This window comes from Manacus candei, unplaced genomic scaffold (genome assembly GCF_025592945.1).
Source record: "Manacus candei isolate 608988 ecotype Guabito, Panama unplaced genomic scaffold, ASM2559294v1 h1tg000008l, whole genome shotgun sequence".
Taxonomy (NCBI): Eukaryota; Metazoa; Chordata; class Aves; order Passeriformes; family Pipridae; genus Manacus; species Manacus candei.
In genome coordinates this window covers 24,292,584-24,307,181 of record NW_026138056.1, presented here as the reverse complement: position 1 = coordinate 24,307,181, position 14,598 = coordinate 24,292,584, and the positions used below count along the sequence as shown (strand labels likewise).

At 36.4% G+C, this 14,598-nt stretch overlaps 1 protein-coding gene and 1 long non-coding RNA gene across 7 annotated transcripts in view; one reads left to right on the top strand and one right to left on the bottom strand.

The window, feature by feature from the left end:
• Positions 1 to 14,598, top strand: part of LOC127461570 (uncharacterized) — a 364,419-nt gene that overhangs the window by 284,480 nt on the left and 65,341 nt on the right. The window lies entirely within an intron of this gene.
• Positions 1 to 14,598, bottom strand: part of CUNH8orf34 (chromosome unknown C8orf34 homolog) — a 148,603-nt gene that overhangs the window by 107,768 nt on the left and 26,237 nt on the right. For 5 of the 6 annotated variants that reach the window (XM_051768801.1, XM_051768811.1, XM_051768792.1 and 2 more), the window contains exon 4: positions 10,432 to 10,560. The exons of the other annotated variant lie outside the window; for it this stretch is intronic. In XM_051768801.1, coding sequence (XP_051624761.1) covers positions 10,432 to 10,560 — 129 coding nt within the window. The remainder of the gene's footprint in view (positions 1 to 10,431; positions 10,561 to 14,598) is intronic. 6 annotated transcript variants of the gene reach the window in all.

The window sequence follows — 14,598 nt, the reverse complement described above, 5'->3', positions numbered from 1 at the left end:
TTTTCCATCAAAACTTAATCCTAATCACCAAAAAAACTCTAACACCAGAAAAACTGACACATCTAGTTTATTCAACCTTAAATCCCATGGCTTTGTTAGAATATATGTTACTACGAACAACTATTTCTGACTTTTCTCCGTTTAGAGCATTTAAAGCCTGACTCTGCACAATGATGAATGTAGAGAATGGAAGTTTTAAGGGCGTGTCATCATTACTCTGCCTCAAGACACTGAGTAGCAGATAAGAAGGGGACTATTAAAAATATTCTCCTTCCTTTGTTGGGAAAGGTCTTCTGATGTCAAAGGCATATCCACCAGAAATAAAGGAGTAATAAAGGAGCTTCATGCTTTCTCTTATAGCAGCTGTTTCTCACAGACAACATTTGCCATAGTTTTATATCATACTATGACTGACAACTATACACTCCTACCACTCTTACTAACCATTCCAAATAAAGGGGTGAGAAGTTTGCTTCCCACCATCAGCTAAGGCTCATGGATGAGGTTTACAGTGCGAATTAGTTAGGTAGTCAGTTGCCAATTTTATGTCTTTAAAAAATCCTCCCTTTTAAAAGTAATTAAGGGTGCTGAAATTTGATCAGGCATCACAACTATCCAGCCCACTCAGCTGTCTGCTGAATCACACAGACAGATTCAGGGTACTTGTTTCTACTTTTGAGTGTAACGACCCTCTATGCTGGAAGAGTGCTGGAACAATGAAATAATTGGTCTGAACATGCTTCCACAATCCTTCAGAAATGCTCCAGAGCCACAACTACTGCTATGTCTGATCAGCAACAAATCTAGCGAGGGGCTGTTGATGGTAGCACAGATTCTCTCAAACAGATTCATCATTCTGTCACTAACTTGGTTTTTGAAGGGAACTGGAAAAACAATGTACTCTCTGATTGCAAGAAAGGTCTGGCACACTAGGATTAAATGAAACATGAATAACAATGTAATAACAATGTAATTTATTAATACTTATTATATTTTAGATAGTATTATTATAGTTTTTTTAAATTAGCATGGATTATTAAAACCATTCTTTACATAGTTATCTTAGATTTCTGTTCCCATCTTCTATCTCTATGACAATCTGCAGCAGCACAATGGTAAGAATGAAGAAATAAATATAATAAATATACAGTGTCTTCTTTGATGTAAAAGCCACCTCTCAAAATACCTACACTATGTTTTAACAAAATAAAATCCCTTTTGAGTCTAGAACAAGTATCTTCCACAGTACAGACCTTCTGCTTAGGATATTCTGCTTCATTTCTAGTTTATCAAAAGAACTTTCTTTCTAAAGAAAAATTAACATTGTTAATAACAATTCCACGAGTCTTAAAGATGTCTAGCTCTTGCATATGCAGTTCTTAGCAGAAGAGTTTTATTTGTTATTGCTCTCCTGCAACAAATACAATTAATCCAGTTCTTAAAGCATCTCCACTCAGTGGTATTATTCCTCTTTGAAAAGAAATTTTTAGACTTTGATGTTCTCAATCCAACAGTATAACATTTATTTTCAAAACAGAGGGCACCACACCAGGTCTTTTTGAAATAGAGTGACTAATGTTACCTACCAGGACCTGTGCAGGGCATTTGATATGATCCCACACAACATTCTTGTCTCTGATCTGGAGAGACATGGATTTAATGGGTGGATCATTCAGTGGATAGGGATGTGTCACACTTAAAGAACTGCGTTCAATGGCTCAATGGCCAAGTGGAAATCAGTGGTGAGTGACATTCCTCAGGGGACAGTATTGTTACTGGGGCTGTTTAATATCTCTGTTAGTAACATGGACGACGAGATCAAGTGCACCCTCAGCAAGTTTGCTGACAACACCAAGCTGTGTGGTGCAATTGACAGGCTGGAGGGAAGGGATGCCATCCAGAGGAACTTCGACAGGCTTGAGAGGTGGGGAGGCTGTGTGAACCTCATGAAGTTCAACAAAGCCAAGTGCAAGTTGCTGCAGCTGGTTCAGAGCACTCCCAAGGACAAGTATGGGCTGGACAGAGAATGGATTGAGAGTAGCCCTGGGTAGAAGGACTTCTGAGTGTTGGTGGATGAGAAGCTGGACCTGACCCAGCAAAGTGTGCTCATAGCCCAGAAAGCCAACTGTGTCCTGGGCTCCATCAAAAGCAGCGTGGCCAGCAGGTCGAGGGAGGTGATTCTCCTCCTCTACTCTGCTCTCATGAGACCCAGTCTGGAGTACTTGTGTCCAGGTTTGGGGACCCCAACACAAGAAGGACAGGGACTTGTTGGAGCAAGTCCAGAGGAGGGCCATGAACATGGTCAGAGGACTGGAGCACCTCTCCTATGAAGACAGGCGGAGACAAGTAAGGTTGCTCAGCATGGAGCGCAGAAGGCTAAGGGGATATCTTATAGCAGCTTTTCAGTACCAAAAAAGGGCCTACAAAAAGCTGGACAGTGACATTTTACAAGGGTATGTAGTGATAGGACAAGGAATAATGGCTTCAAACTGAAAGAGGTTAGATTTAGATGAGATATTAGGAAGAAATTCTTTACTGTGAGGGTGGTGAAACAGTGAAACAGGTTGCCCAGAGAAGTTGTGGATGCTCCATTCCTGGAAGTGTTCCCAGACTAGATGGGGCCTGGAGCAACTTGATCTAGTGGAACATGTCCCCCTCCATGGTAAGTGCAGTGGAACCAGATGATCCTTAAGGTCCCTTCCAACCCAAACCATTGTATGATTCTATGAAATGGCAAGTCATAAAATCCCTGCCTGCTGCATTATTCCTGATCAGCTTTACAGTAGCTTAAAAGCTTGCAATATTTTCATATGCTATATGAAATTACAGAATTTCATATAACACCTGAAATCATAGAACTGGTGATCTGATAAGAACGAAAGTTGTGAAACTTCAGAGACACCTACAATTTTTGCTTTTATTTGTAGTCCTTCAATAATTACAGGAAGAAATAACACGAAATAAAAATTTGTTGGTTTTTTTTTTAAGACTTAGATTTTTCTAATGGCACAGTGTAATCTGACAAATTCAATGCGTAAGAAAGATATCTGTAAGAAAATAAAATGCTACAACTTTAACATATGCCAGACTACCATTATTCAACTGAATGGGAGGAAATACTTATGCATTCTTCTAAACATCCAGAAGATGGCCACAAAGCTCCCAATAGCCAGATTTCCCTACCTGCCAAATGAAGTCTTCTGTATTTACTTGACACACAGGTTTTGACATAGAGACTTCAGACATACTAAGACAACCCCAATGCAACTCAGACTGATCCTGAGAATGAATTCTGTCAAGTTAGTCAAAGCCAGGGAACTTCTGGATGGCTGGACTGTCAACCTCACAGCGTATATCACAGGTTCTGTAAAAAACTCCAGGACAGAAACAGCATTATTGTTCCACCATTATTAATAGCGTAGCTTTGAGCACAAACACAGAAATACTGTATCATGTATCAACTGCCCAGCAGTTAACTTTCCCAATGCATTCTCCTACTCCTTGTAAATCAGGGGAAGCATATGTTCTTTCATTAGTGGGACAGGCCACCTTAGCTGTACTTGCATATCCCATGTCAAGACCTTTTGCCATACTGCAGCTGGCAGCATAGTATATTCTAGTCCCTGTGCCTGCTTGGACTATGTATTGAACACTAGGTAAATTGAAATTATTTCTTTCACACCATCCCTGGATCATAAAGAACATAAAATGGTTGCTCTGATTTACCAAACAAAGCATTCACCCCCCCCAAAAAAAGTACACGAAAAACAAACCAGCTCAGTCATTTCTGTGTAGGAACTATGGAATATGTTTGTCCTTGACTGTCATAAGAGACACTGTTATGATGTTTCCTTTGCCTACACTGAGTCATTTTACCACTTTCAAAATTAGACATATTTCCTCCAGTAGTAACTTAGATTTTCTATGAAGGCATATTGAATTGAAACCTCAGAGTTTTTACCAATGAGGGCTGTGTGCCCTTATACTATTAAGCAACTACACATCAGGTTTCTGTAGAGGCATCCATAATATTCCTCCCAACACCTAGCCATACTAGAACAAAGGAAACTGTCATCTACAAGGCACCACACATCAACATATCAGCACACTATACATCTTGTAGTCACTATCTAGAAAACATGAATTTAATCTCCCTTCTTTGTAGTGGCTTTCAAAAAAAACATAAAAAAACAACTAATCCCTAGCAAAATAATCTCTGCTTTGGACTTGCAGCATTTATATATCCAAATGTCTGAGTGACTCCAATGGAGAATACAGGTTTCAGGATTAGGTTTAGTGACTAACACACTGAATTATGCAAAGACAGGGAAATAAAATGCAAAGTACCCACCAAATATTATGTCCTAGAAGATCTCCTAGGCCAAGGTCATCTCAGAAGAGAATAATCAACAATGCAGAACCTTCCAGAACTCTTGATTTTAGGGAAAGGTGTACACTCTAGTAAGTGGGTTAAGATGGAGAACCTGCAGCATCCAGATGCCAAGGGCAGAGTCACAGCTTATGTCCTGTTACCCCATGAATGCCAACCCCCTTGTACTAAAAACTAGTAAGTTCCACATCCAAGATGACAGTCACACAAACCTAAATTCTGCATTAGGGAAACTTCTAGCAAGCTAAATACTGTTCCAGAAAACGACACTAACTATAAAAGACTTTAGTCCTGAAACTTAGAGTAGGCTGGAGCTGAATGGCAAATACCTTCACAAAGGTAATTAAAATCTTAATATCTGTAGGAAAAAGATACTTAAAACTGAAGTAGTGGCTATCTCCAGGCCATGCAAGCCCCAGTATATAATTGAATAGCAATAATTATGTTCATATTCTTCCTGTTTCAATCTCAGAAAATATCATTACTTTGTATTATTACTCATACTTCATACTAAAAGCAAATGGATTTTATGAGCAAAGGCAGTATCACATAACAGCTGCAGTACTGAGATAAAATTATCTTCCTTAAAGGTTTGATTGAGCTTATCTAAAAATGTCGATCTCAAAATAAGTCACAAGCATTGATCTCACACAAGAATAACATGATTTTAAAGTTCAGACTGAAGAGAGGGCAGGAAAAATCCTCTAGACAAGACTAGTTTTGTGGTTCAATTAGCAAACACATTTAGGGCTAGATGATCAACTGATAATGGAGAAGTCATTTTTACAGACTCAAGTCCATTTCAGATCAACAACTGTGTACAATTGGAAAAGATTACTAAAGTATTATGTCTTAAAATAATGCCCCTCATAAGGTAATTGATAAAAGTCTACTTAAGTGTCATGTAGATACACTTTTGCAGTTATATCATTATCACCATCAGAAATGTCTGGCTTCAGTAAATGTTAATGGCATTTCATTCAGGTATATCTTCTATAACCGTAATGTAAATCATTAATAGTTTCCTATAGTGTAGAAGCTTCTAAATGAAACCCCATTCGAATATGTTTCAGAGACTACTAAATGCATTGAAGTAGATCATGATGTATATATTAAGCTTCTCACATCCCACACACTTGCAGGTTCACCCATAAAACTAAGGACATGATTTTAGTGGTTGTTAACATATTGTGATCTTTTTTAGAACTAGTTCTACCCTTGTTGTTATGAGATTTTTACTCTTGTTGCTTATCTTCTTCCCTGTAAAAGATAAACAGAACACATGCTTTTAGTTTCACTATTTAATATTTTTCTTAAAGAGGTAAGATCGTGTTTGTCTTTCTTAACCTACGCATAAACAATATCAAATGATTCTAACATTATGATAAATAACTGTTTGAGATACTCTGGAGGGACTCGAGATTTTTCATTCTTAGAGGCATTGAAGAGCCTGGACACATGGCCCTAGGTGAGCCTGCTTGAGCAGCAGGTTTGGAACAGCTGACTTCCAGTTATCGCTTCCAACCTCGGCCATTCTGTGATTCTGTGATTCTGTAATTCATTATGGTTTCAAGCAATATTTCCTACTAGACTGCACATTGTTTCCTTATTTACTGATTATTTATTAATTAATCCCCTTTGAAATTAAGAAATGAAAGAATACTGTTTTCCTGTTTGTTACCACTGTTTCTGGGATTCCCTCCAACTAACTGATTTGGATTCATTACCAAATACTTTTGGTTAATGTTAACTTACTACCATTTTCTGACCTTAAAATGCCTGTTTTGTAGTATACACCTAGCCTGAATAAGGATTCAAATGTTACTAACAAAATGTTGGTTATCTTCATTAAAAGGTTACATGTAATTATGAAAAAGTATCTATCTCACAGCAGAAGACATTGTGTCATCAAATGCTGTTACCATCCGTAAATTGAATCTCCAATATGCATACCTTTTCAATATGCACTTTAATCCTTAACTGTTTGTTTAAAAGATGCAAAGTTGTTCACAAGGTATACAGACTTCACATCTAATTGCACCAAGCTCTCACTAATTTAGCCCTCATTTTTTCCCCCACTCAAAACACTCATAATTCACTGGTTTCCATCTCTTGTTATCTATTTTTGCATCCGCAGAAAATGGAGGGTGAAGACAGGCATATTCATTAGCAAGATCCTTACCTATATGGGAGATTTTAACTCTCTTTGAAGGCCAGAAGTTGAAATACAAGAGCATACATGGAACTTTTATTCCTTATGATCAGCAGAGGAAGAAAGATGACAGCAGTAAAGGTAAGAGACCTTGCAATAAAAGAAAATCAGATGTGCACAAGGGAAATGCAGTACATTCCTATATGTTGCTTCATAAACCAAAATCTCCCCTAAATCCAGTTCCAAATCGACTTCAATGATATACAGTTGACTGGAGAATCAAACAAAACCCAGCTTTTACAAGTGGGTAGGGCTCTGAAAAAATGGTATATTTAAATCATGAAGTTCCATCACGCTTATACCATAATTACAACAATAATCTTCTTCAGACTCTCAAAACATTTAAGATGCTTTTAACTCTGTGTGTGAAGTCACTGTTGGTTTCTCAGATCTACTACAGCACAGAACTACTCACATTTTTTTTTTGCTGGGGCTTGGGAGAAGGGGTCCAAATATAAGCAAGTTCAGTTTTAATCACTAGGACTGAATACACAAGAGATCAGACATCTAAGTGCCTGAGTCTCACCTTCCAACACTTACAGGCAGTTCTAATTTTGTGTGAAGTGCACAAGTTGGTTTCAAAGCAGGTACCTAGACTGCGTAGTAAATGAAGCAACTAGAGTTTAACTCACAGGCTGTGTCAGCTGCATAGCAGGCAACAAAGTCATGGAAACTCACTACAAGATCCAAAGCTTATCTTTAAAAATGTAAACAAATTCTGGGACGTGATGAAAAATTCACTTAACTTCAAACATCTCATTTTATGTGTCACATTTCCCTGTCAAAATACTGAAGAATGAAATGAGAGGGCGCAGTACAAAGCCGCTGATAGTACATTGTGATCATTTGCATACTCAGCTATCTGTTGAGCACAGTGCCTGTCCCATACTGCTTCTAAACAAGATTAGTATCAAATGCAGCATTAGACTCATAACATGCTTGTAGAATCAAAAGCACTGACTAGCCTTCCCAAAACAAGCATCAACACTGAAGAAAGTAGATATGGGACCTTGTGATGGCTTTCATAAAATTCATCACATGGGACATTTGTTTGGGGACAGTACAGAATAAGTTTCATGTCCTAGACATGCCTGTTCATTGAAACCCCCTAAGAAATTTCAATGTGCGATCTGCATTCTGTATTTGGGAGAACAATAACAACACATTTATTTTCAAAATTGCATATCTTCTATTTTTACAGATTTCACATTTTTCATTTTGATTTTTTTATCGTGCTGACATGAAAGAAATCACAGAAAAGAAATTTTATTTCTTGGAATGAACTTAAAATCAGCAATATGAAACCTAGAAACAAGGACATATATCTTAGAATTAATCTGATGCAAGTGTTTAAATGATACAAACAAAAAGGTTAAAGCACAGAGTAACTAACAACTATCAAAGAACAAAAGAAGTCACAAGAAAAGATACTATAAATACACTAGGAAAGGAGGACAAAGTAAAATGCAGAACTATTACATCAAAGAGAAGGAAAGTAAATAAGAGATGGCACAAAGAATTCCCAGTGTTCAGTACTTTTACTGCTTCAGTCTAACAAAAAATTAATTGTGGCCAGATGCTTAACAGTAGTGATTTTAAGAGGAAAATCTGCAAGCCAGACTAGTGAAAGCTGAAAGATATTCTGATGACTTAGATACATTCAGGTTGGCAGAATCTTGTGAAATTCACTCTAGAGCACTCAACTAACTGAAGAAGCCTCTCATCCATTAGCAACAGTCTTTCAGGAATAGAGAGGACAGAAAAGGGCAAATACCATATCTTTCTTGAAAAAGGAAAAAAGGAAGATGTGGGAAAGCCTAAATCAGACTAAAATAGCAAAAATCTTAGAGAAAACTGTTAAATAAACAATGTATCAACATCTAATGGAATAGAAAGGCGGTAAGAACGAGCCAACATGAATTTATCAAGAATGAAATGCATCACATCAGTCTAATTGCATTCTCAACTGGGAAACTTGCCTAGTGGATAAGAGGAGGAAGTAGATGCAAAATACTTCAGCTATGTGACTTTGTTTACTGTCCTGAATGATACTCTAGTAAAAAAAAAAACTAGAAAACTACATTCTGAGTGAAATCACTGCAAGGTAGATAAACATCTGGTGGGAAAAAAATGCACTTACTGAGTAGCTTTCAAGAGCTGGTTGTCAGATTTGAAATGGGATCATGAAGAGGTCTGACAATATTTCCATTAATGATCTGGATGAAGAAATAGAGAGCACATTCATAAAAGTGAACTTATTATCAGGCTGCAAGTGATTTAAAGCACTCTGAGGGCTGGGATTCAAATTCCGTACTATCTTGATAAACCCTCAGAAAACATCAAGTACTAGCAAGAAACAGTGAAGAATATTTCATTTGTGAAATAACACTGTGAAAATTGGACTGTAACAACGCTGACCAGGTACATTGACCTGGTTCAAGCGTAAGACCCAGAAGAGCTGAAGTGTTTTCCACTCTGGTCAGAAAACTCTGTGACAAAGAGAGGTACAGAATGCTGCAAACTGTATTTTAGGGATAAGGAAGCTAGATTGTGTGGAATCTACACAATATTCAGTAGGAAAGACAAAGATTGAAGAGCTGATTTAGCCATTAATTACTGAACTCTGATATCTGATTGGTTTGTATCTCCTAACAGTGAATAAATAATCCTTTCTGAAACTGAAAATAATTGTTTCTGTATCTGTGTTAAGCTTGGTTACAAGTCTCTAAAGAAAAAAGGCTTGAAAAGTACACTCACACCCATCACAGTAAAACGGTCTGGCAATAGTGAGGCTACAAATCAAAGATCCTGACTGGAATTGGTTTAGCTCCTCGCAAGCAGATAGACTGATTTACTAGAAGTGTATTTGAAAAAAGTCCTATAACTATACTACTACCATTAATATAAATATGAAAGTTTCTCAGAATATAATTCTTGTGATCAACCTAAAACATTTGGGAGAGAGGGAATTTGGGCGAACCAGTTTGGGTATTTGGTACAATTTTGAAAAATGCTGGCTCTCAAAATTCTCCTCAAAACAGATCTTCCATTTTTTCATTCAGCTCTGTCTCTGATCTCACCATCTGCAAATTCTCCAGTGAATGAAGAATTGCCATGGATAAAATTTAATGAGATGAAAAAAAATATTTCTCTTTCAAATATCTCCCAAATCACATCATTCCTAGTTTTTATGCACCATGGCAAGGAGTACTTTTCATACTTTAATAACTGTTATTAATATTTGTTCCCCCAAATGTACTTCAGAATTCTCTTCTACAGTAAAGAGAGAAAAAAAAAAAGGGTGTAAGGGATAATATGTGGCTTTTGTTATGAAATAATTGGATTTCATGTTTCTGAGTATTTATTTGAGATGCTTTAAAATATTTTAATTGCTTTGAAAACTGGAAGAAACTGACTGGAGTCAAGGATGAAAGATAGCTAATTGTTTTTCAATGATAGGTCTGAACTCCATCAGTGAGGCCAAAGTTTTACAAAGGTTAATCTAATACAACTGCTACCACCCAAAGAAGCAGTCTCCCTGCTGCATGTTACCACCATTTCCATTAAACCAGCCTCTTCTGTTGATCTCTTTATGAGCTAATTCAGCTCACCTAACCAGCAGAAAACTAAAATAAAGGAGTGCAGTTTCAGTTTCCAGGAGGGCTACCGAATTATCTCAGACATTCTGTAAACCTTATCAACAGGAATGTAACTGCTGATGTCAATGAACCTGGTCTTCACTGAACAGAAGACACCTTCCTGGTATATACTTCCAAATGACAATTCAGGCTGCATGGTTACATCAAAAAACTAAAATCAATGAACTTACTGCGAGACAGATTCTCAAGGGCTTTTCCAAGTTTTTTGCTCTCTTGAAGAATATGATTTAGTTCATCAAAATCATGGTTCTCCGGTTTTGTCTTCCAATCCCATTTAGGATGCTCTATTGACCTTGGCACTAAATATACACAGATATATAGATGAAGTTTAGATTTGGCAGTTCAGACTCCTACAGTAGAAAAAAAGCTGCACAATGAGTTTACAAACTCAAGTACCTTGAGTGGAAATTAATTATCTTCTATTTTAACAGTTGGAAATATTTTTTTTGGTCAATGTAAAGTGAAAATGAAAACATCTATGAACAAATGCATTCTTGGGATGATTCTTGGCATTGAATTAATTGGTAAACAGGAATAATTAATAACAATAACAAAAATAATAAAATTAATGCAATAAAAATGTATTTAAACTACTGCATGTGAATGTACTTCATTTACAAGAGAATAGAATTGTGTGGCCTAGGGGTCAATAAGGAAGAATGTCAAAACAAAAATGAGTTATTGGTACTTTTGGCTTTGCTAGGTATTTTATCAGTAAGAAAAAAAAATATTTTAGATACAGCTTTTAAAACAACATTTCTTTTTTATTCCAAAAATCATGAAGTGTAGATAACACAGTTAATTAAAAACAGTGAAACAAAATATGTCCTTATCATTCATGCTGTACAGACTGCAATCTTTATTTTTCTACTTAAACAAACTCAATCCTTGGGAAGCACAGTCCTGAGCTTACAGTCAGTTGCTCATTATCTATTACCAAGGCCTTTGATTTAATTTTGAAATAACAGTTTCTCAACTGCTGAGCTAACTTTACCTACAACAAAGAGAGGGATTGTCTGAGATATGTAGGACGCACAATGAACAGAGCTGCATTGAACACTGTGTACATTTTGAACAATTTGTAGAAATAAAAACAAAAACTATGCTGTTTCCGGAACTGCAGTTTAACATGTTCTTTTTGCCAGTGTTCAGAAGTAAGCAATCTGCTGCCTTTGCCACCAAATGCAACTGTTGGATGGTCTCCAAACATAGCAGTCCCATGCTGAGAACTGCACATGCTGGTGTGAAGATGATGATGCCTAGTCCACCTTCCCACTAGAGAGGACCAGTAGTACTCACTTAAAAATTCAAAGAAAAGCCTATAATGTCCAATACATCCTGGACAGTTTTGAAATTTTTGTTTACTATTTTGACAGCTGTCAACTAATTTATGCTTACAAACTTCATTTTCACTACATGCTAAGAAGGAAACTTACTAAGAAGGACTCCTACAGATTGTGCAAAAAAAAGGTGATATGATAATTTGGAATTTCAGAGTGCTTTTATGATGGTGTGGGGAAATTATCCTCAGACATCACTGCTAGCTATTACAAAATGTGTTAAAAAATTGCTAATGAAATTTTCCTTATTGTTGACTTTCCTCTGTGTGAATACAGACTCTTCTCTACTTTGAATCAACTCCAATAGGGAAGGTTGAAGTTAAACCAATAGTCATATTTTCCTGGTAAAGAAATAGGACAATGTTATGTTAAAGTCCTTCTTTCAGAATGAACACGATTCCACATAAACCAAGTCATCTTCAAACCAGACATCTATGAGAGTCTGAAAACCACAGTATATCCTGATCTGTAACACCCATTCAGAACCTGAGTAACTATTAGTTAATATATCAGACTGCAATTACAGACATTCTCAAAGACAGAAGACAAAGGAGACATTAAAAAAGACCTACAGAGATAAGAATAGGAAGAAAGGGACACACAAACTCTCAATAAGGAGGAGGGAAGAGAAGGGCAAGTTATCGTGTCAGAGTCTGATTCTGCTCTGTGTTCAGAAGAGACAAGTAATACATTTCCTTCTGAGGACAATGGAAATAATGAGGCATAGTGGCTTCTTGTGAATAGATACAGGTATTAGAGTAGGAATAGCCTCTTGTCAGATGGGCAGCTTGAAATTTTTGTTGATATTTATAAATGCCAACTACTACTACTACTACTTTATCATTCTCTGGTTTAGGAACTGCTCTGTCAATTAAAAGTTATGTAAATTTTTGTGTGAAAAAATTTACTCCATTCACAGATCCCAGCATATATAAATTAAACAGCACAACTTCAGTATTTCGCATCCTTTTTCTTATTTACAAAATGTTCCACTTAGTATTTTTTCTAAACTTTTTCTAATTGTAAAGATAAATATTTAGTAAACTAGAAAAGGAATTCTATAAATTCTCTCTATTCTCACTCACCTGTGTTTTATATTGAGGTCATATGCTCCTTTAATGCCTGCTTTTTCAGTCATCTTACCATCTCCCTTCAGCGTGCCAAAACTATATTCTACATCATCACTCGCAGTATGACAGACTTTTCTTTCCATGTTTTATATTGAACTCACCACAGCATAAAAATCTCACAGTACCACCAAAATACAAACAGGCAACAATTTAATATAGTAAAACCATGTACAAAGATGACCAAATCCAAGAGCATTGTAGAAAATTTCCACAAGTTAGAATTTGATATCATGTCAGTTTGAAACAAAACACATTTTTCAAAATACAAAAGGACAGAATTTTTGAGAAACCACATGATCTTAAAGCAAAATTTGTCATGGCACAGAAGCTGGATGAAACAAACAAATAAGGACATAAGTTCTGCTCTACAGTTGTGGAGTTCCAGCATCAGCAACTGCCAAGTATATGGACCAATTCACACCAGAAAAATGAGAGTATCAAGACTCTATCCTTGAAAGGTACAGACACTTGCTCAAGACAGTGATTTGGTCCCTAGTTTCAGAGAAATGTCCTACAATCACAGGAAGCTTAGACTACTTCTCACTAGATGGATGGTAGGAAATCAGTCAAAATCACAGTGGAAATTTGCTCTGCATGGTGGTTTACTATCTATCAGCTGTGTTTCAGTGAATCATTTTGCACTTCAGTGAAAATGTACCAAAACAGATAAGCTGTCATGAAATATTTCTAAGTTTCAATAGAATTTATTTCAACAATGAGTTTGGCTCATTCTATAACTGAACCAGAACTGAGGGAAAAGTTAAACAGAATTAGAACTGACTGAAATTTTTATTACTTCTAGAGACCACACAGCTCTTCTTACTTACCTACTCTTCCAAATAATGAATGGATACTAAATATTATTTAATTATATCATGTGGCACGTGTTTGTCCTTTCAAGTTCATTTTCTGCTTGCTTACAGATGTTTCTGAAGTATACACTTGTATCTTCTCAACTGTAGGATCAACAAGCACTGGTCATTTTCAATTGGATGGCTTAGTGTGAAGCATGCAGAACTGTAAAAAGCCCATACGACCCTTCTTTCAAATCTTTTCAAATACATGATCCTCCTTGGTAGGTACGAAGCCCATCATAAATCATTTATGTGCATATGTCACTACACACTTAGTAAAATCCTTTCATTATATTCTGACCTTCATTTTTTTATTATACTCACCCATTCCTCAAAGTTGTCATATCAGTAATTTTAAATCCCTCATTACAGTACCCACCTCAACCTCATCTCTGTTATTTGAGAGATTTATATATTATAGAACACTTTCTCGTGAAATTATTTGCCTACAGTTCAGAAAATTTATTACACCTACATTGTAGCCCTTTGTATAGAAATATGTAAGGTTTCCCTTTGTGGAGCTGAGATTTCCCCATCTCATCTTAGGAGACTGGAAAGACACACTTGCCAGTATTTCTGATGTTCTGGTAGTGTGCCCTGCCAACAAACACACATCAGATTCATTCACAGGTGTGTTGTGAATTCTGTCATAAATCAGTACACCTTTATTTTATACTGGATGATAGTACAAGATCAGTACTGGTTTTATCTACACATATTTGCAGACAGAATCAGACTAGTTACTCATTAAATCCTACATATCATTAATACATTATATGATCACCTTACAGCTCAAAGAACAAAACTATGTATATTATTATTGAGCATAAAATTATTCATGTATTTAAATCTCGTAATAGCATTCAGATTAGAGTTCTTTGATAATATAGCCAAACTGGTTTTCACAATATCTGGATGTTAAGAGGCTAAGAGAATGACGGCCTACAGTTCTAGACTGAGCAAGAGCAACCAGAAGTACACAACACTGCAAACACAAATGGGATGTGGTGAGA